Source organism: Lolium perenne, chromosome 7, assembly GCF_019359855.2.
Source record: "Lolium perenne isolate Kyuss_39 chromosome 7, Kyuss_2.0, whole genome shotgun sequence".
In the NCBI taxonomy this organism is placed as follows: Eukaryota; Viridiplantae; Streptophyta; class Magnoliopsida; order Poales; family Poaceae; genus Lolium; species Lolium perenne.
In genome coordinates this window covers 75,256,410-75,280,477 of record NC_067250.2, presented here as the reverse complement: position 1 = coordinate 75,280,477, position 24,068 = coordinate 75,256,410, and the positions used below count along the sequence as shown (strand labels likewise).

The following is a 24,068-nucleotide window of genomic DNA, read 5'->3' as shown; positions in this document are numbered from 1 at the left end:
CGATCATCGCCCAAACACCTCGCTCTTTTATCCCGGGCACCAACACGAAGCAGACGCCACACGTCCTGACCCCTGCTGACGCCGGCGCACCCAACGAACAGCAGACAATTATCCGTTTGTCCTCTAGGTCGGCTAGTACTGGTACATGTAAAGTCCAATCAGCTCTTCTGATCTGATGATAAAACAACCAGTATCTCTCTCCGTCCGTACCGCGTCAGATAGATGAGTAGATGCTGCTGGAAAAAGAGACAGATCCCCCCTCGCACTCGCAGATGGTGCTGTGCTGACACCGTATCTCCCGGCGACAGCGACCACGACCGTAGCCGGCGATGGCGACGCGGAGGACGGCACGTCGCAGTTCCACAACAACTAAAGTTTGTTTGACAGACACGGTCGAAAGAGACGCGTGCCTTGCTCTCCCAGATCAGAATTGCATCCATGCCTCCCGACCCAAACCTTCGTTCCCCACAAAACCAGCCCAAGAATCTTCTGGGCTTCCTCGGAAACCATCATCATGCACGCTGGAGTCTGCACGAAGCAAGTGAGGTGCTCCTTCTCGAGGCTAAATACTCTGGCCGCTTCACTGGATGGATATACAGGCGCTTCCCGCTTTTTTTGCTGCACCGAAACTTCATTCTCATGTTCAGAAAGAAAAAAAACTCCAATCGGAAATCTGAGCAACTTTACCGGGACATTTGCCTCAACAAGCGGCACTTGGAATACAGGTAAATAAAAAATGGCACTTGGAATATACCTCACGGAGTAAAACTTCTGTCATCCCGTCTCCTACGACAGACAGCATGATATACAACTCTAACGCGAAAACTTCTAATACCACATAATATCTAGTTTCCTATTAGCATCTTACAAGGCCGGTCATTTGAGATTCGCAAGGTCTTCAAGAGGCACTGGTATAGAAAAGGTTCATGACAACGCATGAGCAGCAAGCTTCCAGACAAACTCGACATACAAAAACCGCGTCATCAGAATACGAGGTGTTATTAATGTGCAACAAGCTTCCAGACACTTAGGCTGCTACACTGAATAGTTTGGGTGATTCGCAATAGGAACGTGTAACTGCAAAAGAACACAAAACGAAGAGTATAAAGTTAGGCAATCAGGTTATGCAGTGAAGGAAATAAATAAAAAAAGGAACAAAACATTGAAGACGCACAAGGCATGTAACTCGCGACTTTCCTAACAAAATAGTAGCATCAATGGCAACATCTAACGCACAATATCCGGCCACTTCGTGATTCTGTTAAAAATATGTTCTGTTTATTGAAAATACGCAAGTAAATGTAAACAGTATATATTGAGGTAGCCGTAGATCTATGGCCCATTCCCAGCTAGTTTCCTGTCAAGCTCAACACCTCTTGTATGAAAAACACAACCAATATCGGCAGCCTTTTGTATTTTCGTTCTCAAACAAAACCGAGATAACATTCAGTTGTGACGAACGACATTTCTTCCGTGGCGATCATCTGTCGATTATGCTACTCACTGACAACAGTCCGATTTAACTACTAGTGTATGGACAGAAGCAACACAGATGACTAGGGAAAAGTTGTAAATGCATATTTGAAATCTGTCATGACTCAATAAAGAAAATGGAGCTGAGGAGCGCTCCCTGTTAGTCTAAAAAAAAAAATCTGTCATGACTCCTAGTACTGGTGCCCAGGTATATCCCAGTAGAAATAAGGCCCAACCAGCAAGGATCATGATAGCCATAGCACAGAATACAAAAGCCTCCTCTTGGGCTTTTGGAACCTCACTCTGCTGGTGGCAATGCAAAGTAAAACCGGTTTGCACTCAAGCGGCTGCCAAGCCTCTGCACCAAGTAACTTTGTTTTCATTGTTCTTCCTCCTACAAAAACACTAGAATGATTCTTTTTTTAAGGTAACACTAGAATGATTTCCTTCCTACCTCTGCCCCTGATTGTGTTTTCCTGTTTCTTTTGGTCTATTTGTCTATTTGGAAACTGGACGTGCAGATAATGGAGGACCATAATTTGAAGTGAAAGATAAAACAAGCAACTCGAAACATGAAATAAAATACCACATTTAAGTAACAAGAGCTACTTAAAACATCATGTACATTAAAGAAGAGTAAAGGGGCTTCCACCAAAGAGGTTTAGAACACTTACTAACTAACATCCACTTCAGTATCTGGCCCACTTCCACCCAAACTTCGATCATCCGGAGAAGCTACTGTGAATTCTCCACCTGTTACAGCCATATACTCATGTAGCTGTAATCATGAACATTATGCAGGGTCTCTACTTCTATGCCTGCGGTGTCTAGAACGCTTTCTACTTCTGTCTTTATCTGATGACTTTCTACTGCTAGATGCATATTTATCCTTGTATTCATCACTAGAATCAATGTCAGGCGTGCGGGTCCGGTGGCTCCTTTTCTCCTGCCGTTTTCTCTTATTCTTTTGGCTGTCACTGGACGAATCGGCATCAGGAGTTCTACTCCGGACAGTTCTATGCCTTGAATGTGACTTTCTTTTCTTACTCCTGCGCCGTTCACCAGAAGAATCAGAATCTGGTGTTGCGCTCCTAATTTTATGATGTGATCTTCTTTTCCTGCTCCTGTGTCGTGCAATCTCAGTATCAGACTCTGAGCTACCATTCCAGACTTGACGATGTGAAGAGTGTGACCGGTCTTTCTCAGCTCTATGCTCTCGCTTCTCATATTTTGAATCAAGCTTTTCGAAACCATCTCCATTTGCATTATCAGCTTTCACCGAGTCAAAGGGAATCTCAGTCTCCTTTACCTCACTGCAAGCAGTTGTTTTTTCATTCCTAGAAACACTTCCATCAGCTGTTGGAAGGATTTCTGATCTGAATAAGACATTCTGTGGCACGACAGGTTTTTCTGCAGGAACCTCCAGCCCCAGTTCTTTACCTAAAGATTCCAGGAAATCTTCAGCAACAAGACGATTAAGAGCCATATTGGCACCTTCACTAGTTTTCACTGGATCCACCTGTTTATTGCTACGAGGTTCATCCATATCATCGTCTGAATCATCGGAAAAGATAGCCTGCAACACACAACAAATAACATGTAAAATATGAGATGGCATTTGGTAATGTAACATTTTCTCCACTATTGCGCTATTGTTTAACTACATCTATGCTTGGTAATAATATGAGATGGCATTTGGTGATGTAACATTTTCTCCACTATTACGCACTGAAGTTTGGAGTTTTTTCTCCTTGAAAGGAACAAAACCACATCACATTCTTCATATATTGTACATGCAATACTTAAGGATTTAATCATTTAAATATTTAACCAGTCATATCAAGCTAGGTATCTAAGCCTATTTTTACAGCATAGCAACCTATTAAGTCCAATACATAGGGTAGCTGTACTCTATATGGATTCTGTTCTACATATGCTTTCTATGAAATTCATCTAAAGTTTCGTTTTTAAAATGAGACGGTGCATTGGGACTTTTGGCATGTAGAAACGAACCAGTATTTTATTGAAGCACCACTGGTGCATTGTTCAATACAAGAGGCAAAGTCAATGTTATTACAGAGTAGAAAGTGAAGAGAGCAAGCATCAAACATGCAATTTGAGGTCCCGTTTGGAACAAAAGTAAAGTGAAGGAACTTTGGAGGATAGGATTCCTATAGGAAAAATTCCTATGGTGCCGTTTCGAACAAAGGAATAGAATTCTAAGATTCTAGAGAGCAGAAAGTAAAGAGAGCAAGCATCAAACATGTCATTTTAGGTCCCGTTTGGAACAAAGGAAAAGTGTAGGGAACTTCGGAGGATATATGATTCCTATAGGAGAAAATCCTATGGTGCCGTTTTGAACAAAGGAATGGCATTCTAAGATTCCTCTAAATTTCCTATGCAATAGGCTATTCCACAGGAATTTTGAAGGAAAACTTGTGTTTTCATCTACTTGTGTCTATAATTCCTGTGTTTTTCCTGTAACATTCAACGGCGTTTTTTAAACTTTCCTGTTGTTTTGGTTCCTGTAGGAATTCAGAATACATGACATCTCAATTCCTGCATTTTTCCTATTCCTACGTTTTGAGTTCCTTCTTTCCAAGCAGGACCTTGCTGTAACAGGATATTCCTTCAGATCTTTTTTAATTAAACTTGAACTTCTAGCCAATATTTCCAATAAGTGTATAGGAACACACATTACCTTGTAAAGATCAACAGGTCTCTGCACACTGCTCGGCACAATATCAGGGTCATTTGCATGTACATCTGCATCTGTCTGTTCTGTTCCTCCAGCAGAAGTGTTCTGTGAAATCACACTTGAGCTCTTCACATCATCATTTGTCCTTTTAGTGGATTCTGTCATAAACATGAGGGTGTCCATCTTGCTTATTGGTCTTCGGAGAGGCATTGGCTGCACATACGACATGCATGATCAGATACCAGCATGAGTGCCATTTTAAAAATATATTCAATTCGATGCAAAAAAACACAAAGTAGAGTGACAGTGCTATAGACTAATACATCTCTCAGCTACCAAATCAGTAACTAATGAGTGTCTACAACTAGAGAGGGAAAACTGCCAACAGCGAATAGAAGGGGAACTTTACAGCTGTGCAAAAATGGGAAATTGCACTGGCACACTCCTATCAAATGTATACGTGGCCCTGTTCCTTTTTAGAAATAGCCAGCAATTTATTGTCCTTATCATGTGTACTTAACTTCTACACTTCATTTTCACATCATTCTTTGCGTAACAAATACATACCCAAACCATATATGATCATTTGAATTTACCTTCCCCATGAAAGGATCAACAATATCAAAACGCTTGCACAGTATTGGTGAAGGACGCCATTCAAACTCCTCCCTCGGTAAATACATGGGTTTCTCATCTCGGGGTACTGCAGAGCTCTGTATTGATTGATCAAGGATCAATGTGTGCAAAAACATAAGACAATACCGATGGGCCTAAGTAAGTTAACCCACCTCCGATTGAGTTGATGGTACAAAACGTTGCTCGTTTAAACCCAATATTGATAAAGGATCTATAGCCTTATATTCTTTGCCTTTTTCAATTGCGTCTGCAGCAGCCTCAAAATCTAGTCTTTCACGAGCACGGTCCGCCTCTGACATAGAACTTGTAGGTACAACACTTGCAATTCGAAGACCTCCCTGATATTTTTCCTTCAGAAACTGCTCAAACCTTGCTTGCTTTGCAGGCTCATTTCTAAAAGGCTTCTTTGAATCTGGTACGCCATCCTGTTAAAAAGAACAATAATACATTTACATAATCAGACTAGGATAAGGTAATTAATAAAAGGAATGTGGCTCTGACAAATAATTGGTAAAACAATGCAATACAAAAACATACAAGAGATATTGGCTTGACAAAGGTGTCACCCAGATTTGATTGTAATTGAACAGCTTCCTTTGCAGACAAATATGTGCTAGATGATTTGGAGCTTCTATCGAGGGGCCTTTCACCAAGGATGTTTCCACGATTCTCAGCTGTTAACTTGTCAGAAGAAGGCTTTGACTTCACGGAATCAGGTCTTTGCTGGTCAACAAACTTCTGTTGATTCTCCCATAACTTCCTAGCATAGTAGCTACATCCATCTCCCCCATCAAGGAAAATAAATTGTGGGTTTGCTTTACTTTTTTCCTTGTAGAAATCCTCTATATGTTTCCCACAACGAGCAACCATAGCAGCACAACCCTCAATCAATAATCTTAAGGTAGTGTCTTCTGGAGGAGGAACCTCAGGAGGAGCTAGATCAGAATATTTATCAGCTGCCTCAATTGGACTTGAGAACTTATGGTGGCCGTCAAAATCAGCTGGGATCTCAGGAGGGTGAAATCTGAAAGTCACCAAATATCGATAATGATATAGGATAAACATATATAGCGGATGAAACATGGAGTTGAGTTTTTTTTAGAAAATTAATTTGCCGCACATAACCTACACTAATATAGTATATACATATACATGAGCTAACAGGTGTATCATCTTTTCATTTATTTGCTGATTTCACTCAGCAATGCGGCCTCTACCATGGTGAGACCAAATGAGGGAACCAGTCAACTAGCCTTGGTCCTCAGGGTGAACAAACATGTTTTTGACAGGTGAGCAGAGTGAGGGAGGTGGCTCCCTGGTTTTGCACCTGGGGGTAGTTTCTACACTTTGACAATAGTTCAGAGAGAGAGAGAGCAGGATGTGATTCAGTTAAAAACACATATCGCAGACACAATTGAACATGAGGATTTCATTGGCTCGCTAGACCTATTTTGAGTTAAATTAAAATTGAACTGTAAACCAATTTCTTAATACCCTAGAAAACTGTTGGTTAGATTTAATTTATACCATCCTATTTAGAGTAATTGTCTAGCAGAGGATTAGGTTTTCATTACATGTGATGCTTATCTACTACTTTCTTTGTACAAATGTTCACAAGTCACACATGCAGCTTCCAAATTAAATGTCATGTTATATAACAGGTTTCCGTAGCAAAATATAAAACAGCAAAAGAAACTAACATAATGACTGCAAAAGGAAGGATTCAAACAACTCATATTTCTGAAGTTCAAGCAAGAAAAACCAAGCTAATCCATCATGAATAACCAAGAAGTGTAACCTTTCAAGTTTATACTCCGAATTTGAGGCAATTTTGAAGCTCAGGAAGACACCTCTCTTCCTATCTTCAAGTTTAAACTTACTATCACCAGATGTTTTCGAAGGCTCGATATCAACTTCTGTTAGTTCATAAGAGAACCCTGAAAACAGCAAATGTTAGGAAGAACAACAGGTGTAAAATATCAAAGGGTCAATCTGTCTTAAAGAAAAGATATATTCTTCAGACACTAAACATAGTAAGTCTCATAAAAGCTGAATATGCACAGCCGTTAAGGCTTCCATTTGAGAGCACACATCCTCAGAGAACAAAATTAGACTTCACCTTGGAAGGCACAAGAAAATAACAATTGTATATTCAGAATCTACCTTAACACACTAATGCATTTCAGTAAGTGACATACACAAAAACACCATATGGTTCCAGTCTTAAATTAAACGCTCCTAAGCCCTGAGCGGTGGCAAAATGCCTAGCGCTTAATTGGACTTAGCGCTTTAATCCTTCAGAAATGGGAAAGGCAGAGGCAGAACGCTCGCTCTAACAGAACCTTGTGTTTCCATCAAGACCTCTCGTACTAACATGGTGGTTTATATGGCCAGAAGATTAATCAATTACCTGATGCATAAATATCCTCATCTTCAACACCAAGCTCTTCGAGTGCTCCAATTCCAAAGCCAGGAGCATATTGTCCTGCTGATGATCAAATAACTAGTTAATATTTTTGCCCCAGAAATACCTAAGCAATATCAACAAAAAAGAAAATGGTATAGAAGGACCGTGACTATCATACAGTTAGAAATCAGGAGATTTCCCCTCACTGAAGCATCACTTCTGTTTCTGTCCCTGTTTACTGACTTCTGTGATCTTTTCCTATCTACAAAAAGAACAAATTTTAGATCAAGCTGTGAAATTTCTTAAATGATTATCTCTGTCAGAATATGGTACCTTTGAACTCTGGAGCATGCTTGAATGGGTCAAAACCTAAACCATGCAAATCCTCCTTTGGATGAAGTACATACACCTAAATATATAGAGCAGATCAGCAGATATTTTCTTAATGTGAATTGTGAATATACCAAGCAACCATGAATATGAAATAAGTTTTTTCGCGAAAACGCAAAAGCCTTGCGTTTCGATGCATTAATAGATAAGAAGGTTATAGTTACAAGTCCCCGAGAGGACAGCACGGGCGGACGCAGCGTCCCTGCCGCCCGGCGCTCGCCCGGGCTCCAGCTCCGCTCGCTTCGTGCATGAGGACGATTTTGCAGTAAAAGTCCAACATCGGCAGGGGCAAAATAGTGGGCATGTGGGCCTTGCCCGGGCAGTTTTGGCTTGGGCCAGCCAAATCCACTTCACGCAAAGGAAAAGGAGCAGGCACGCACAGGTCTAGGAGCAAGGAGACGTATTGACTCGATTGGAAAAAAAGGCAGCACCGCAGCGGCCAGCTAGCAACTCGCGACTCCTCGATGTCTTCGTCTCTGTTCGACTTTTCCCCAAATTAACGCACACCTCTGCCTGGAACCGCCTCAGCCCCCCGAATCCCTTGCCACCGGCGACTGTCCCGAATCCCCTTTCTCACCCAGCCGCATACGGCCAACGGCGGCAGCCGCCAGAGCATGGAGGAAGGCGACGGCGCGCATCCCACAGAGCAGCAACATCGGCCAGGCCACGCCGCCTCCGGTGGCCGCAAGCGCCGGCGAGGTGGCCTGGCGGCGGCGAGCACTCCGGCAGGCTCGCCGGGATCTACTTCAACAAGCAGAAGGCAGACAGGTTTAATTTAGACTTTTAGTTCAATTTTGGTTTCCAATTTGACAATTTGACATTGTTATGTTTAGTTCAATTTTGGTCAAATTTCAGTTTTGAATCCAACATGAACCATGAATTGCTCTGCTCAAATGGTTTGAATCGTAAAGTATTGATTAATCATTAGTGAAATTGTTCAAATTTCAGAAATTGGGAGGTTTTTCGTTGATACAAGAAGCTTACCACAACCACCACCACAACCAAATGTGGCAAATGAGGAGGAGCATGAGGCGGCAAATATCTTTAATCCGGATGAGATAGTGTGTGATCCCGCTCTTAGGAAACAAATCAATGAATATCATCCGGATGTACAAGACCAAGCGAAAAGAGCATATCTTTTGAAGGGCCCAACAAGACCAATTGTGAACTTTCCTAAGACGGTAAGTGGATCTAGGGGGTTTTCAAAATTTTGGTATGACAAGTATGATTGGATAGAATATAGTGTCTCTCATGATAAGGCTTATTGTTTCCATTGCTTTCTTTTTAAGCCACTTGGAAGTTTACATCGTTTTGGTAATGAAGTTTTCACCAAGACTGGCTTTAGTGATTGGAAACATGGCTACAAAGCATTTCCCAACCATATTGGTGGTGTCAATAGTGACCATAATAAGGCAAGGTTGCATTGTGATGATTTTTCCAATCAAAGACAAAGTGTGTCTAGTAATCTTGCTCGTGCATCCAAGGAATCCGAAGAACTTTATAAAATCTGTTTGACTTCTTCCTTGCATTGTGCAAGATTTCTCATTGGTCAAGGGTTGGCATTTCGTGGCCATAATGAATCTCTTAGTTCATTAAACAAGGGAAACTTCAAGGAGATGGTAAATTGGTATAAAGAAAAGGATGGAATAGTGAAGCATGCTTATGAGCATGGTGGAAATTCCAAGATGATCTCTCCCAAAATTCAAAAGGATCTCTCCAAGTATTGCGCAAAAGAAGTCACCAAGGTGATTATGGGAGAAACTGGTGATATGAACTTCTCCGTTCTTATTGATGAATCACGTGATATATCCGTCAAAGAGCAAATGGCGGTAATGTTGAGGTTCATAGTGTTGTCTTGTTGTTATATCTTCATATTGTTGATTGTTCCATACTATTAGTTAACCTTCTTGTTTTTTTTTTGTTGCAGATATGTGAATAATGAAGGCAAGGTTGTGGAACGATTTCTTTCTCTATATCATGTTCGTGATACTACATCGGAAGCACTAAAGGAGGCTCTTCTTCGCATTCTAGATCACTACAAGCTATCTATTCAAAGGATACGAGGGCAAGGATATGATGGGGCTTCCAATATGAGAGGTGAATTCAATGGCTTGCAAAAAAAGATCTTAGATGAAAACCCTTATGCCTTCTATGTTCATTGTTTTTCCCATCGATTGCAATTGGTAGTTGTCTCCGTTGCTAGTTCTTGTTCATCCATTTATAATTTCTTTGAGAGCATCACCGGGATTGTGAACACATCAAGCTCATCTTGCAAAAGAAGAGATGTGCTTAGGGAAGAACATCGTCAACATATTTTGGATATGCTTGAGAGGGGTGAGATATCTAGTGGAAGAGGCTTGAATCAAGAAACAAGTCTCACTAGGCCCGGGGATACTAGATGGGGTTCACATTATACAACATTGCTTCGTGTGCACCAAATGTGGGCGGGAACATTGTATGTTCTCCGTGAGGTCAATGATGAGAGCCGTGGATTGACCCAAGCGGTGGGTTGGATAGAGAAAATGGAGGACTACAAATTCGTTTTCATTTTAAAACTAATGATAAAGTTGCTTGCCATCACGGATGAGCTTTCACATGTTTTGCAAAAGAAAGATCTAAATATTGTGCATGCAATGGAATTAGATAGTGATGTGAAAGATCGGTTAGCCTCTATGAAAGAAGGTGGTTGGGGTCAATTGTTTGATGAGGTCCAACACTTTTGCATGGAGAAGGGTATTTCGGCTCTGCATATGGATGAGCCAATACCTGTTCGGGGTCGTTCAAGGCTTGATGGGGTGACCTACACTAACCTTCATTTCTACAAAGTTGAGATCTTCTATGTTGTCATTGACAAGATATGTGTTGAGATGGATCATCGCTTTTGTGAAGCTTCAATGGAGGTATTAGTGAGCTTCTCATGCCTTAGTCCAAAGAACTCTTTCCAAATATTTGATGTGGACAAGCTTGCTTGCTTATCTTCAATGTATCATGCGGATTTCTCTAATGGTGACTGTGCAACCATAAGAGGCCAACTTGAGAATTACATTCACCATGTGAGAATCCATTCCTCCTTTTCTAGTTGCACAAATCTTGAAACTTTGGCTATAAAGATGGTTGAAACGGGGAAGCATTTGGTCTTCCCATTGGCCTACAAGCTTATTGAATTGGCCTTGATATTGCCCGTGTCAACCGCATCGGTTGAGAGAGTTTTTCGGCAATGAAGATCATCAAGTCCAAATTGCGTAACAAGCTTAATAATGAATGGTTCAATGACTTGATGATATGTTACACCGAGCGGGAGCTATTTAGCCAACTTGATAGTGGTGTCATTGCTCAACGGTTTCAAGCCATGAAAAAGAGGAGGAAACATTTACCTCATAAGCCTAGGGCTAATTAGCACACCATTGGTACTATATCGGTATATTTCTTTCCCTCATTAATAAATATGAATATAATTTAAAGGTATGTTCATATGATTTACTAATCCATCTTGCCTTTTTATTCTTGTAGAGTCTCTTTGTGGGTGCGCTTGGATATTGCAACTTTTGTCATTGACCGTGGGAGTTTCGTTAGTCTTTTGGCCTTTTGGGACTTATTGGAACATGTTGTGAACTTATATTCGAATGTGTTATGAGCTGAACGTGTAATGTAATGTAATGTAATGTATCCGTGTTTCCGCACTAAAACCATTGTGAAAGCATGGTTTGCTCCATGTGGTGCTTACATTTGACTAAAAAAATTTAAGTTGCCTTGCGGCTCGCCCAGGCTTTGACAAATTCCTAGGTCCGCCTTTGACAAATTCCTAGGTCCGCCTGTGGAGGACAGACACCCTGCTTTACAACTCAACCCAAGAAAAGAAAAAGGTTGTAAAGCGTTTACAACTCCACGACAACGCGTTTTGCCCACTGCCATGCCTCGGCCTTTATGTCGTTGAACAAGGATGGCACGTTGCACGTTGTCGAAGACCGCGGCATTCCAGTGCTTCCAAATCCACCATGCCATAAGCATGATTATCGACGAAGTGCCCTTACGCAGTTGGGGAGGGGCGGTCCGCACCACCAGCGACCACCACTCCGCGAAGTCACCCTCGGCCGTAGGAGGACCTGAGGTGGATCGGATCCACGAGAGGACCTCGTACCAGACCGTCCTGGAGAAGGAACACCTAGTGAATAAGTGTCATGGTCTCCATGGACTGATCACAGAGCGGGCATCTGGGCACATGCGGTAAGCCGCGTGGCGCCAGCCTATCGCTCGTCCAACACCTGTGAACTTCACCCTTGGCGGCGCCTAGGATTTCCAGTTCAGCTCCCAAGATCCTGAGATGATCGTCCCCTAGAAGAGGGTGTCATAACATGAGCGGGAATTGTACTGATCGTCGACCAGCGCCAAACCATCTTGTCTTGGTCCGACGAAAGTTGTATGCCTCTGAGCCTGCCCCATAACAGCCTGCCCCATAACAGAGTGCAAGGGCGCTCGGTGCGCCAACAATGTCTTGGATCCAAGTGCGGTCCAACAGCGCTTCACGGACCGTACGCGCCTTCCTGCGGCGTTTAGGTAGCGTACATACCTCACGCGCCATCTCCTTGACGGACCTGCCATCCGGCCATATGTCCTCCCTGAAGAGGATGGACTCCCCATTGCCAAGCACCATCAAGGTGGAGGCCGCGAAGATGTCCAACTCCGCCTTCGAGAACTGCATGTCGAGCCCGCGCCAAGGTCGCATGGGGTCAGTACGCATCCTCCATAGCCAGCACACCCTCAGGTTGATCGTGGTGCGAGCTAGGTCAGGGATACCGAGGCCCCTGAGACACCGCGGACGGCACACCCTAGACTAGTTGGCATGACAGTGGCCACAATTGGCATCCGCCCTGCCGGCGCAGAGGAACCCCTCAGGATCTTGTTGACTTGTTTAAGCGTCTTCTTGTTGAGACTTAGTACCAACAGTTGGTGCAGCGAGATCGCCGCAAGCAGCGCGCGGATCAGCGCCAGACGCCCCGCACGAGGCATCATAGAAGCTCGCCAGGTGGGGAGCCTGTCAGCCGCCTAGTGGAAAGCAGGATGCCAAGGTACTTCACCTGGATTGGCGCTAGCTGGCACTCCATGAGCCTAGCAGCGCTAGCGGCCTCCTCGTCCGAACAAGCAATAGGGGAAACCGAGCATTTGTCGAAGTTGGTGCATAATCCGGAGGCCTGCCTGAAGAGCTCAAGAATGTCGCGGACAGCGCGCAACTCTGTCTCATCCGGATAGCAGAAGAACACCACGTCATCCGCATATAGCGAAACCAACGTCACCAAGTCTCGTTGCCCCACCAATCATCGCAGAATACCCAGCTCAATGGCCTTGGCCAACACCCTATTGAGCGAGTTCATCATCAGAACGAACAGCGATGGAGACAAGGGATCACCCTGTCTCAGACCCCTCCGATGCCATATGGGGGGCCTAGCTCGCCATTGAGCAACACCCTGGTACTCGCCATGGACAGCAAAATGGATACAAGCTCACGGAACCTCATCTTTCGAAGGACCTCCATGAGGAACCCCCAAGATACCGAGTCGAATGCGCGAGCGATATCCAGTTTAAGCATCACCCTCGGCTCTTTCCCCCTATGGAGGAACTTACCGGTCTGCTGGACCAACATAAAGTTGTCATGGATGCAACGTCTGCCAGCGACTCCATCCCGGGGGGGGGGGGGGGGGGCAATCGAGTAGCCAATGTTTTCGCCACCAGCTTGGCAAAAATGTGAATAAGACTAATCGGCCTATAATCACCTAGTGTCGCTGCATCCGGGCGCTCGGGCAGCAGAACCAAATTTAGCCTGATTCAGGCCCTGGAATCTGCGCCCACACATCGTGTATAGCTTGTCAAAGGCTGCCATGAAATCAGCCTTGATCACACCCCAGCACTTTTGCGGGAACTCAACCGTGAAGCCATCAGGCCCCGGCGCCTTGCCCGATGGTAAGTGCCTAACCACCTCCAAACCTCATCCTCGTAAACGACACTTCAAGCTCGGATAGGTCCTCTGAGGGGGTGCCTAGAAAATCCAAATCTAGCGAGTGAAGGCGGTCCACCGAGGTGTCGAGCAGGCCCTCAAAGTGCGCAAAGGTACCTTCAGCCATGGCAGCATGGCCGGAGACAACTGCGCCATCTACTTGTATGCTATGTATCACGTTCTTCGGCACCTGTAAGCCGCGTGCTGGTGAAAGAAGGTTGTGTTGGTGTCCCCTTCCCTTAGCCATGCAATCTTAGCCCGCTGGCGGGCCATCGTGCGCTCGAGGGAAGCCAGACCCAAGTAGGCATGCTTAAGGTGTGCCCAGAGTCGACGCTCATCTGGAGATAATTGCCGTGATTCCATGGCAATGTCCAACCTCAGCACCACCTCCCACAATATCATTAGCTGCAGTTTGACACAGCCGACTTTCTTATCGCTCCAGCTCAAAAGGTTGCGCTCCGTGAGTTTCAGCTTTGCGGTGAGCCTCCGGAAGGGATCCAGGTCTCCCTGAACTACCTCACTAAACCAATCCAACTTCAGCCAGAAACGCTCTAACTGGAACCGTTTCCGCCCCATTGATTGTGTGGTGCAGTCAAGGAGGAGGGGGCATTGGTCTGCCACTACCGTCGCCAAGCAGCGCAACGTGCAGCTTGGACCTCCTCCCACGCCACGGTGACTAACATTCGATCGAGCCGAACGACAGTGGGAGTTTCTCGCTCATTTGACCATGTGTACCGTCGACCGTGCAGGTAGATCTCTTTGGACTCGCAGTCGTTCAGAAAGTGACGAAACCTGCCCATCATCCTAAGGTTCAAGTTCTCGTTGTTCTTATCCTCATCGCGGTAAATCATATTGAACTCCCCGCACAGAGCCCATGGTCCTTGGTGAATCACCCGGATGTCGTGAAGCTCATCAAGGAAGGCTACCTTGTCAGCCTCAGCCTGTGAGCCGTAAACGCAAGTCAGCCACCACCATGGTTCCCCCCTAGGGGGACACCTTGGCCGTGACACTGTTAGTGCCAAAGTGGGTGCTATCAAGCTGCACCATCCTGCTCACCCATGCCACAATCTCCCCACCACGTGTGTCAGTCGCCGGCAAGCAGAAGTTAGCATCAAAATCCTCGCCTAGCGTTTCCATAACAATGGCATGAGTTACAACCGATAGTTTCGTCTCTTGGAGACATACAATGGACGCACCCGTGGTACCCACAACACTCCTAACACCGTTCGCCGTGCGCGATCATTAAGGCCTCGCACATTGGCCACCATAATCTTAGGTTCGTACAACATCGGAACAACTGGCAACACCCGAAAAAACCCCTGTCAGGTCAGGCCTCCACGAGGCGACCACCCGACATTCCCAACAACGGCGGGGAACAACCTCATATCGAGGAGAGCGACCATCCGTAGAACTCCGCGATCGCCTCAATCATGTCATCCATCAAGGTGAGCTCGTACATCTTATGGTAGGCTTCAAGGGTTGCCACCGACGGCGCCTCATCCCCTGTAAGCAGGCCAAGCTTGCACATAAGGTTCCGCACAGCTTTCATCTCCGCGTTCATCCCTCCTGGCTGGCCTGCAATCCTCGAGCTACGGCACGGCTGGAAGTTGAGCTCCACCAACCTACGCCTGACGGCTGGAGTCTGCATCAGAGCGCGATTTCACAACTTCCAGGAATTCACGAAGTGTCCGGGTTTCGCCGGAGTGGCATGTGGCCGAGGTACCGGTGGTTGACGCGCCCTATGGAACACCATCGGCGGCGAAGCGAAGCAACATACCGCCAAGGATGCACTGTTTGGCGTAACAACACGTCCACCATCACGATTGCCACGCGTCGAGGGTGGATCCACCACTATCTCCTCGTCCACGGTCTCATCATCAGAACCAACACTCCCGGAGTCACAGTGACAGCACCTGGGCTTGCGACAACCATGGTGCGACAGCCCAACACTGTGTGCGCAGCAACCTGAGCAGGTCCTGGCCCAGCACATCTTCCTAGCCATCCTGGCCCAACACATCCTCCTGGCTATCCTGGCCCAGCCCACCAACCCGGTCCGTAGGTTCCTTGAGCCCCTCTGGACTAGCAAAGGCGTCGAGGCCCATCGCCGGCCCGGGAACAAACGGCCCAGTCAAGGTCTCCAGCGTCAAGGGGGCTCCTGCTCTGTCTCAGGTGCTGGCTGGCGCGGTGCAGCGGGCAGGACCACAACGACTGAGCCAACCCGAAACACTCCCCCCACGCTTGCCTCCCCTCCTTTCCCTCCTTTTGCAGCTTCCGATTCGTCCGCATCTCCAGTCTCCGCCGGGGAGAGCTCATTGACCGAGCCCTAGACCACCAACGGCTCCATGGCAGGGGGATCCAGAGGCAGGGCGCTCACAGCAGCCCCACCACTTCCATCCTGGCTGGCGGTGCTTTGGACGACAGCTTTTGCCCTCAGCGCCTGCACCTTGCGCCCACCGCGCCGCCACTTTTTCGCGCGTCGCGACAGGTCAAAGTTCGGCTCACCGACGACCGCGCTAGACGTCAGTGTCCTGGTGGCCCCACTCCCGCTCCCGCCAGCTTGACCAGAAGACAACGAAGCGCCGCCGCTCCCGCTGGACCCAGGCAGCACGTCCGGCATGCCCCTCGTGTAGGTGTACTGCCGCCTCGTCGGCCATGCCGGCGTCCGCCCGCCACTACCGTCGTTTCGGCCGTCGGAATCACCTTGCGGCGTGGGGCAGCGGTAGTCGACAGTTCTTGTCACGTGGACGAGTAGTGGGTAAACCAGTGTATTGATATGCGGCGACACGAAAGCCTACGCTGGCGGCTCGTCAGGTTCAACGTCGTGCAGGTCCACCTCACTCGAAATCAATGTCGGGTCCAAGCACCACGCCGAGAGACGAATGGTGGCCATGTCAGCGCGGCTCCAAGTGAGCGGGTGGAGGCGCTCCACCTAGCCGACAGAGCAAGGACCGCCTCCGCCATGGCAAGGTTCCACGCGTTGGCAGGGACACCCTCAACCTCAACCTCGGCGTGAACGAAGAGGCCGCCGGAGGCGGCATGCGTGCGGCGCGATCATGGCAGGAGCAGCAACCTGAAGAATGGTGACGCCAACACCTCAACCTCATCACGCAGCACCCTATCCTTGTCTTCCTTCGTGGCGAAGAAAAGTAGGAAATCTTCTAGTCGGTGGACGGAGAAGCCCCCCGGCAGTAGCCCGTGCGCATCCTCCAATGCCATGGCCACCTCCTCCATGGTCAACGCGCGACACACGCCCACGATCACTACCAGCAGTGCTTTGGACAGCGCTTCCTCAGCCTCGTCAATCTATGTCATTTGTGGCAGTGCGCAAGCTTACCCCCGACCGCCGTTGCACGAAGCTCCAGGGGCGCCACTTGCTCATCAGCGCCACGGCGCGGCCGCGGTAACTCCACCGCACGGCGATTCGATGGAAGGATCGGAGCAACGACACGATCGGCACCGATGGGCACCGGGGCCACCGCTCGCGTAACACCTTGATCGACGCTAGCGCGCTGCAGATCATCACGACGCCCAACGGCAGCCCTCTGTGGCACGGCTTCACGGCGAGGTGCAACTGCAGCCCTGGCAGGCGCAGCACCATTGCGAGCCGTGGTGTCCACCCACAAGCATCACTTCTCTGTGCCATGTGCGCGGTTCCATGGCAGCCTGGCGAGCCTCCGGCGCATGCGTGCGGTGGTCACCGGCGCCGTCATCCACCCGACGGACACGTCCTTCGTGGTTACCCCTCTTTCTTGCAGGCTCGTCTCCATCCGCCGGCGAGTCCGGCCTTGGTGGACAAGGGAGTGAGCACTCCCGCGCCATGTGCCCAGCTTCCCCGCAGCGGAGGCACACCGGCCCAGTGGTGCAGTCGGCAGCGCGATGGCATGGCTGCGTGCAGAGTAGGCATAGCCCATGGAACTCGTCGTAGGTACCGATGGCCCTAGGGATCCTCTTAGTCGTCAAGCTCGTCGATGGCGGCGATTTCTTCCTCCCTGAACACCACGGACCGCACCTCCGGGCGAGCTCTGGAGGACTCTGGCATGTCGACATGCCCCGCCGCCCGCCCACTGGCGAGAGCGTCGCAGTACGACAGCGGGTCTCCTCCGAATCCAACCCACGTCCGCCGCGCCACCTATCCTCACGACCGCGCAGACTCGCCGACGGGGACAGAGAAGGGGACGGGGATGATGGAGGCGAGAGCCCGGCCATGGCCGACAGGGGGTCCGCCGCCACAACGACGGGGAAAGGGAGGGGGCCCTCGCCTCTCGCTCGCTGCGCTCCCATTGAGTTAGCACTTGCAGGCACACTGTTTGAGTAACATGACTTATGGCATGACTAGTAGTTGCTGGAATAGTCCTCAAGGCAGGCCCAAGGGTGAAAGAATTGGGTGTTTAGTGGCCTGCGTGCCTCCCCAGATAAGTCCAGCAGAAAAGCTCAAACTGAGGTTCCCTCCAGAGCCAACCAATATCATAATTAGGGAGTGAATAGTTTACATTGCGTGATATGGTTTAAATGAATTGTAAGGATGAATAAGGTAAATAGCTGATATTGGAGCGTATTAAGGCAAACTAAAGGAAATAGATAGGTTGCAAATGCATGCCATCTTGATCCTGTTCCATTTTGGTCACTCCTGTTCTGTTTTCATATCATTTTCGCTCATCCTCTCTGCTCTATACCAATCCAACAGTCACGGATTGGAACTTCGAACATGGTGCCACCACCGCCAAGGATTGTAGCTTTGCATTCTCTGTTGATCTGACCTCACCATATCATCAAGTCAAGAAAACTCAATGCACATTTCGGTTTGCTAGAATAGAGTGGTGCTGGCTCAAGGCAAGGATAGAAACTGGTCGGCTTCACAATCTCTGTTGATCGACCTCACCGTATCATCAGGTCAAGGCAAACCCGATGCACATCTAGATTTGCTAAAAATAGGGTGGTGCTAGCTCGTGGCAAAGACAGAAACTGGTCATCCTTGCTGGTGCTCGCTCTTTAGGGCAGCAAAGCAAAGGGATTTTAATTGTTCCTGCTGACAGAGATGGAAGGGGAGCAGATTCATATTTCTGTTCTTTGTTGCTCATGAGACAGAGGCAAACAGAGGAGATGTAGGCTGATACACCAACAAACTGACCGAATAGTGAGAGCTTCCGGGAGAAGCTACAATAGAAAACAGTTAAACTAAGGGATAGTGACGACAATGGCAAAAATGATACTAAAACAACAAAAGGGTGACAAGTAAAAAAACATGAAGTTTTTAGGACAGAACCCACGACAACGTACATTTGCAGTGGTAAAAACAAACTTTTTTTCAAATCCGAACTTTAGCTAACATTCTTTCCAACACAAATTACCATGCCTTAGATACTAATTCATTTGTCTTTTCTTATGTTGCTATTTACTCTTCAGTCCTCGAGACAGAAATATGAGAATTGGTTTAGAAGCAGTAATTAGTACTCCCTCCGGTCGGTTTAAATTGACGCAGGTGGTACACATACGGAAGACAGTTTCATGTGTTAAGCAGCATCAATTAAATAGGACCAGAGGTAGTAGGACCTAGAAATGTGATTCCACGAAAGCCTTGCTCAGTCAACTTAATAATAAATCAGATTCTATAGTTTCCTTTTGGAATCGCTGTATGCAGTGTATAACAACACTCAGATCTATCAGGAATAAAAATAACTAGCAGATACAAGGAAAAGATCACAACAGGTTCATTTAAGTTGGAGAAAAAAATGTCCAGCAAACAAGTTAATGCATCCCAAAGAATCTCAGAAAAATAAAAAAAGGTGAAACATTAAGAGAAATGCTGACATACAGTTGAACAAGGAAATGTATTGAGTGAAACATATAAAGCACAAAGATATACTTTTCCTACTTACTGGAGTATTTCCAGAAGCACGCATATCATCAAATGATTCTGCAACATTTTCGTCCACTCTAGATTTCTGGGAAGAAACCTTATCTTGGTCCTCATTATTACTGATACCAGAGAGTGCAAGAAAGGCTTTTCTAGCTGCTCTGCGTGATTCTGTATGCACCAGAAAATAGTTAGAGAACAATACACTAGCAGTTTCTAACCATTATTTCACTATTTCAGAAGCAGAGTGGATTTCTCTGAACAGGTAATATCTCTGGACTAAGATAATTTTTTTCGAGAAAACGCAAAGGACCTTTGCGCTTCATTTCATTGAAAAGATAGAATAAGGTTTACAACCTCCTAGGAGCTGGACTAAGATAATTTGTGAACTCGGATTTTCTGCAGCTGAAGCTGAAGCTGGTACAAGAGGACATTCATGGCTGTACGAACTGAGCGTTCTGACTACATTGGGTGCCACACTTTGGATGCAAATGGCTGGACTTATGACAAAATTATTGAAGGCTGCACGGGAAAATGTTCGATTGTGTACCATATATCGACTGTGAGCGTTTAAAAATGAATAGACTGCAATGCATACCATATAAGGAATCAGCATGCGCATCTTTGATGGTACGACCTTGACGCCAGCCCATTTTCATCAGTAATTTCACACCTGCTCGTATGAAGCAAAGATATTACTTTTATCTGAAAAATGCATATAAGGATGCACATGTTGAAAAGATAAAACAACATAGAAACAAACCAATCGAGGTTGTGGCAGGGACCACCAATTCATCCGGAACAGGTCCAGGTATAGCTGATGGTCTGCATGTAGATATGCAACAAACCAACGATGAGTGTTCTTAAATACATATATCTATCAAAGTGTGGTAGCCAACCAAACATCACCCAAGCTAACTCCATCATGTCAGTTACACAACCAATAGCACAGAATGTAAAGAAGCTAACCTCTCAATTTGGTCCTTGGATGCTTGTTTTCTGGCCTGTTCTGCAGCTGTAAAACCAAATGTATCATACTGTTGGGACGTTTCCAAGGCATTACCTCCCATATCCTGCAAGTGGTGCCCAAATTCTCAACAGATCAATTCCATCTCCATGGATACAATTTATCCAGTGATATCACTAGTACATGCCAAATGAAAAAAATTAGACACTCTTGGACTGTCAGGTTCAGTCAAATGTGTCTATTGATACCATACCAAGAAGCACTGATACATGCTTATCATTCTAAGAAATGTGAGATATTTTACAAGGACAATTATCTTTTGCTTCTCCGATAGGTATCGCCTGCACTAGAGGTACTTTTAACGCAAGCATCTGTAATGGATGCACATGTTACCATGGTCTTTTAAGGCGGTAAGGCAAGGCAAGGCACCCAGCCTCGAACCAAACTATTATAAGCTCTTAAGGTGACGCATTAGACATTGTAGGAATAGGAACACAGAAATGATAATAGATATTATCATTATTTTCAAGAAAATAAACAGCACATATATTACAACACAAATGGATATTCTTAAGATAGGCCACTATTGATGCAACAGTGCAACACAAGAGTCTTCATGGACCAAAAGCCCAACTACTACTCCCATGACCTGATTCCTGCAACACCTCCCATCTCTACCTCTCCTTCTTCCCACAACAGCAGAAAAGAGCACACAGCCTTCTCATCTCCCTCAGCTCAGCCATAACTCCTCACTACAGTAGCAGGGTAGGTCAGGGGAGGAGATCGGCAGAAGCAGCAGGGTGCTTACTAGAGTGCATGGTGGCGGTGGTATCATTGTCTCCAAGACAGAGGATGATGCAGCTCATTGTATGCCGGCAGAGGTTAATGGATCTTACAGGTTAATTACTTATTCCAACTGCTCGTAGCTGAACAATAACATGCCTACACATGCCAAACTTGTTTGCAGATAGTGAAAATCAAAAATCTTGTTGTTTATCATTGTACTTCCCAGTCATGGAACAATGTGTTTTATAAGACAAACTTTACTTGTAAAAGAGGGGAAACCAATAAAATATAAGCGTTTTCATTAAACTGTTTCTTCCTCACTAAATGACTAGAACATGATGTGTATGTGGTAAGCCCTCAGAAGCCAAAACATCAAGCAATCCAAATGGAATACCAAAACAGTCTGTGATCTGTGCTGACTATCAATAAGAGCAGAAGAACAAAAATATTTCATACCTTGATGTCTTCCTCGTCAAGAAAGTTATATATGCTTTGCTTTTTATGCTCAGCTCTACTTTTTCGTGACGATGTAAATGTCTGTGGCACCCATCCTGGAGTAAATCATATTGTTTACAATGAGATCAGTTTCTTCCATGGTACTTTCCACATATCAGAACTGCAAGCTTGAGACAACATACCCTCTTTTGAGCCGGCGGTATTGTAAAAGCCAGCAGAGAAGCCTCCAGTAAATGCACCATGAAATCTTCTCCGCCCTTCCTCATCCCTCACCTACACTCACATTACTATCTCACTTTTAGTAAAGAAAATAAAGGGTATAATCACTTAATAAAGTAAATCATGTGCTCAATTAGCTTCATGGGAATGCTAACAGAGGAGAAAATCCAATCGTTTACAAATTGGTAACAACAGAAGGAAATCTCAAAAGATATAGCCACAAAACCCTAAGTTGAATATCTTTTGCTTCTAAATCCCTAAACTGGAACAGAATCGCCAGCTCAGTTTGAATAAATAAACAGCCCCAGATGTATAAACTAGCATGGAATCAGTGCTAAACTACGAAATCGCTAGTAATCGTAGCTGAACCCAATAAGCAACCAACGCGCTAGCAATTAATTAACCGGATAGAAAGGAGAACAAACATGCGTATACTAGGGGTACGAGGAGATTGAGTGAGATGTGTGGGGGGAGGGACCTCCTGCTTCCAGGCGGGGAGGGTGCGGAGCTGGCCTGCTTCGGCGACGCCGCGGCGCTTGCGGGCGGAGACGTCCTCCTCCCGCTCGATGGGCGTGCCGTAGACCACAAGGTCCTGGCCGTCGTCGTTGGAAGCCATGGCCGCGGGAGATGGGGAGTGCCAAGCCCTAGGCCTCGCTGGAGGCGAAGCTGCTGGACAAGTTCGGGACGGGGAACGGGACACCGAGCGGGCCGGTGGCTACCAGATGCCGCACATCCATGTTGGTGTTGGACCGGCCCACCGTTTTTCTTTTTTTTTGCCTTTTAGGTTTTCCTGTTTCTTTTCTGTTTTTTTTTGTTTCTAAATTTGAACTTTTTTCACTTTTATTCAAAATCTGAGTTTATAAAAAATTAATTTTTTGAATATAAATTTTTTAATTTTTTTTAAATAACATTTTTAAATATGAATTTTTTGAATATCAGCATTTTTAATTCAGACGACTTTTCAAATATGAACGTTTTAAAATTTTGAACAAAATCAAAAAAATATTTTAAAAAATATATGAACATTTTCGCATATGAAAGCTTTTAAATATTTAAACCATTTTTGAATGTTACCACATTCTAAATTAGAATATTTTAGAAAATTTAAACATTTTCAAAAAATTGAAACTTTTTAGATTTGACAATTTTTTAATCCAAATATTTCTGATACCGAAAAAATAAAAAAATAGAAAAGAAAAGAAAACTAAACAAAAAAGGAAACAAAAGAAAGCCTACCTAGGTCAAGCCCATACCCGCGCGGGCATTGGCGGACGCAGCGGGGGGGCCGAGGGGGCCGTGGCCCACCCAGAAATTCTGCTGGCCCAGAACATATACCCATGGGAAAAAATGAAAAAAAGCCCATCCTGCCATCCTGGATACGGCACCAGCTGAGCCGCACTTCCCTCGACCACGACCACGAGGCACGAGGCCTCGATTCCGATTCCCCACCCCGTCCCCCAGCCGCCACTCACCGCTGCCGCCCCGCCGCCGCCCGTGCCCGCCGCCGCCGCCGCTATCGCCCGTCGGCCACGCCCGACGCTCGCTGCCGACTCTCGCCAATCGCCCGCCCATGCCCGCCTGGCCGCGCCGCGCTGACCGCCGGCCCCGACCGCCGGCCACCTTGCCGCAGCACTGCTGAACGCGGAGGCACTGCCCTGCGACCAGAACTCCAGAAGAAGTGAGCGGGCCGATTTGTGCATATGAGTATATGACTCTCTATCTCTCTGTTATGCACTTATGCTTGTTTAGTTGTATCAGTGTATGTTAAGTCTTATATGATGAAGATTGAAGAACATATAAAATTGCTAAATTATTAATGTTTCAATGTTTCAATTCCGTATAAATGAAGAGAAAAAGCCAAATTGCGCTACTTTTTCAGAAACAAGCATCAAAGAAGATTGCATCTCCGGTTCAATCCGATATTATACACGATGAAGAAGTCAATTCTGATATTGAGAGTGAGATTGATATTGAAGATACAACACCACACCCACCTTCACCCCAACAACCAAATGCAAGGTCAAATGATGCTCACTTTCTTCCACATGATTCGGGAGAAAGGATTCCTATATCAAGTTATGATGTTAATATTCAAGATGATGTTCGGAGAGGATATATCCTAAAAGGTCCATGCCAACCATATGAGCATGCTTTCCCAATAACAAAAAAGAAGGGCAAAAATCGACACTTTAG

At 46.1% G+C, this 24,068-nt stretch overlaps 1 protein-coding gene across 1 annotated transcript; it reads right to left on the bottom strand.

Moving 5' to 3' along the window:
* Window positions 1-714: 714 nt before the first annotated feature.
* On the bottom strand, window positions 715-22,570 carry LOC127317024 (G patch domain-containing protein TGH homolog). Its single transcript, XM_051347545.2, has 17 exons — window positions 22,354-22,570; window positions 21,839-21,929; window positions 21,657-21,751; window positions 20,417-20,520; window positions 20,211-20,272; window positions 20,046-20,120; window positions 19,470-19,618; window positions 7,548-7,623; window positions 7,393-7,476; window positions 7,218-7,295; window positions 6,606-6,744; window positions 5,345-5,831; window positions 4,960-5,232; window positions 4,768-4,884; window positions 4,175-4,384; window positions 2,148-3,049; window positions 715-1,077 (listed from the first exon to the last, which is right to left on the bottom strand). The coding sequence occupies exons 1-16, from the start codon at window positions 22,489-22,491 to the stop codon at window positions 2,267-2,269; spliced, it is 2,961 nt and encodes a 986-aa protein (XP_051203505.1). The 5' UTR covers window positions 22,492-22,570; the 3' UTR covers window positions 715-1,077; window positions 2,148-2,266.
* Window positions 22,571-24,068: the final 1,498 nt, after the last annotated feature.

What these genes read in the sequence shown, in the direction of transcription:
- LOC127317024 (XM_051347545.2), bottom strand. Translation starts at nt 22,491, where the DNA reads ATGGCTTCCAACGACGACGGCCAGGACCTTGTGGTCTACGGCACGCCC. An exon ending in TCCCCGCCTGGAAGCAGGAG is followed by an intron (nt 21,930 to 22,353) that starts GTCCCTCCCCCC and finishes ATGTGAGTGTAG; the next exon opens with GTGAGGGATGAGGAAGGGCG. An exon ending in AAATCTCCTGATTTCTAACT is followed by an intron (nt 7,296 to 7,392) that starts GTATGATAGTCA and finishes TTTGATCATCAG; the next exon opens with CAGGACAATATGCTCCTGGC.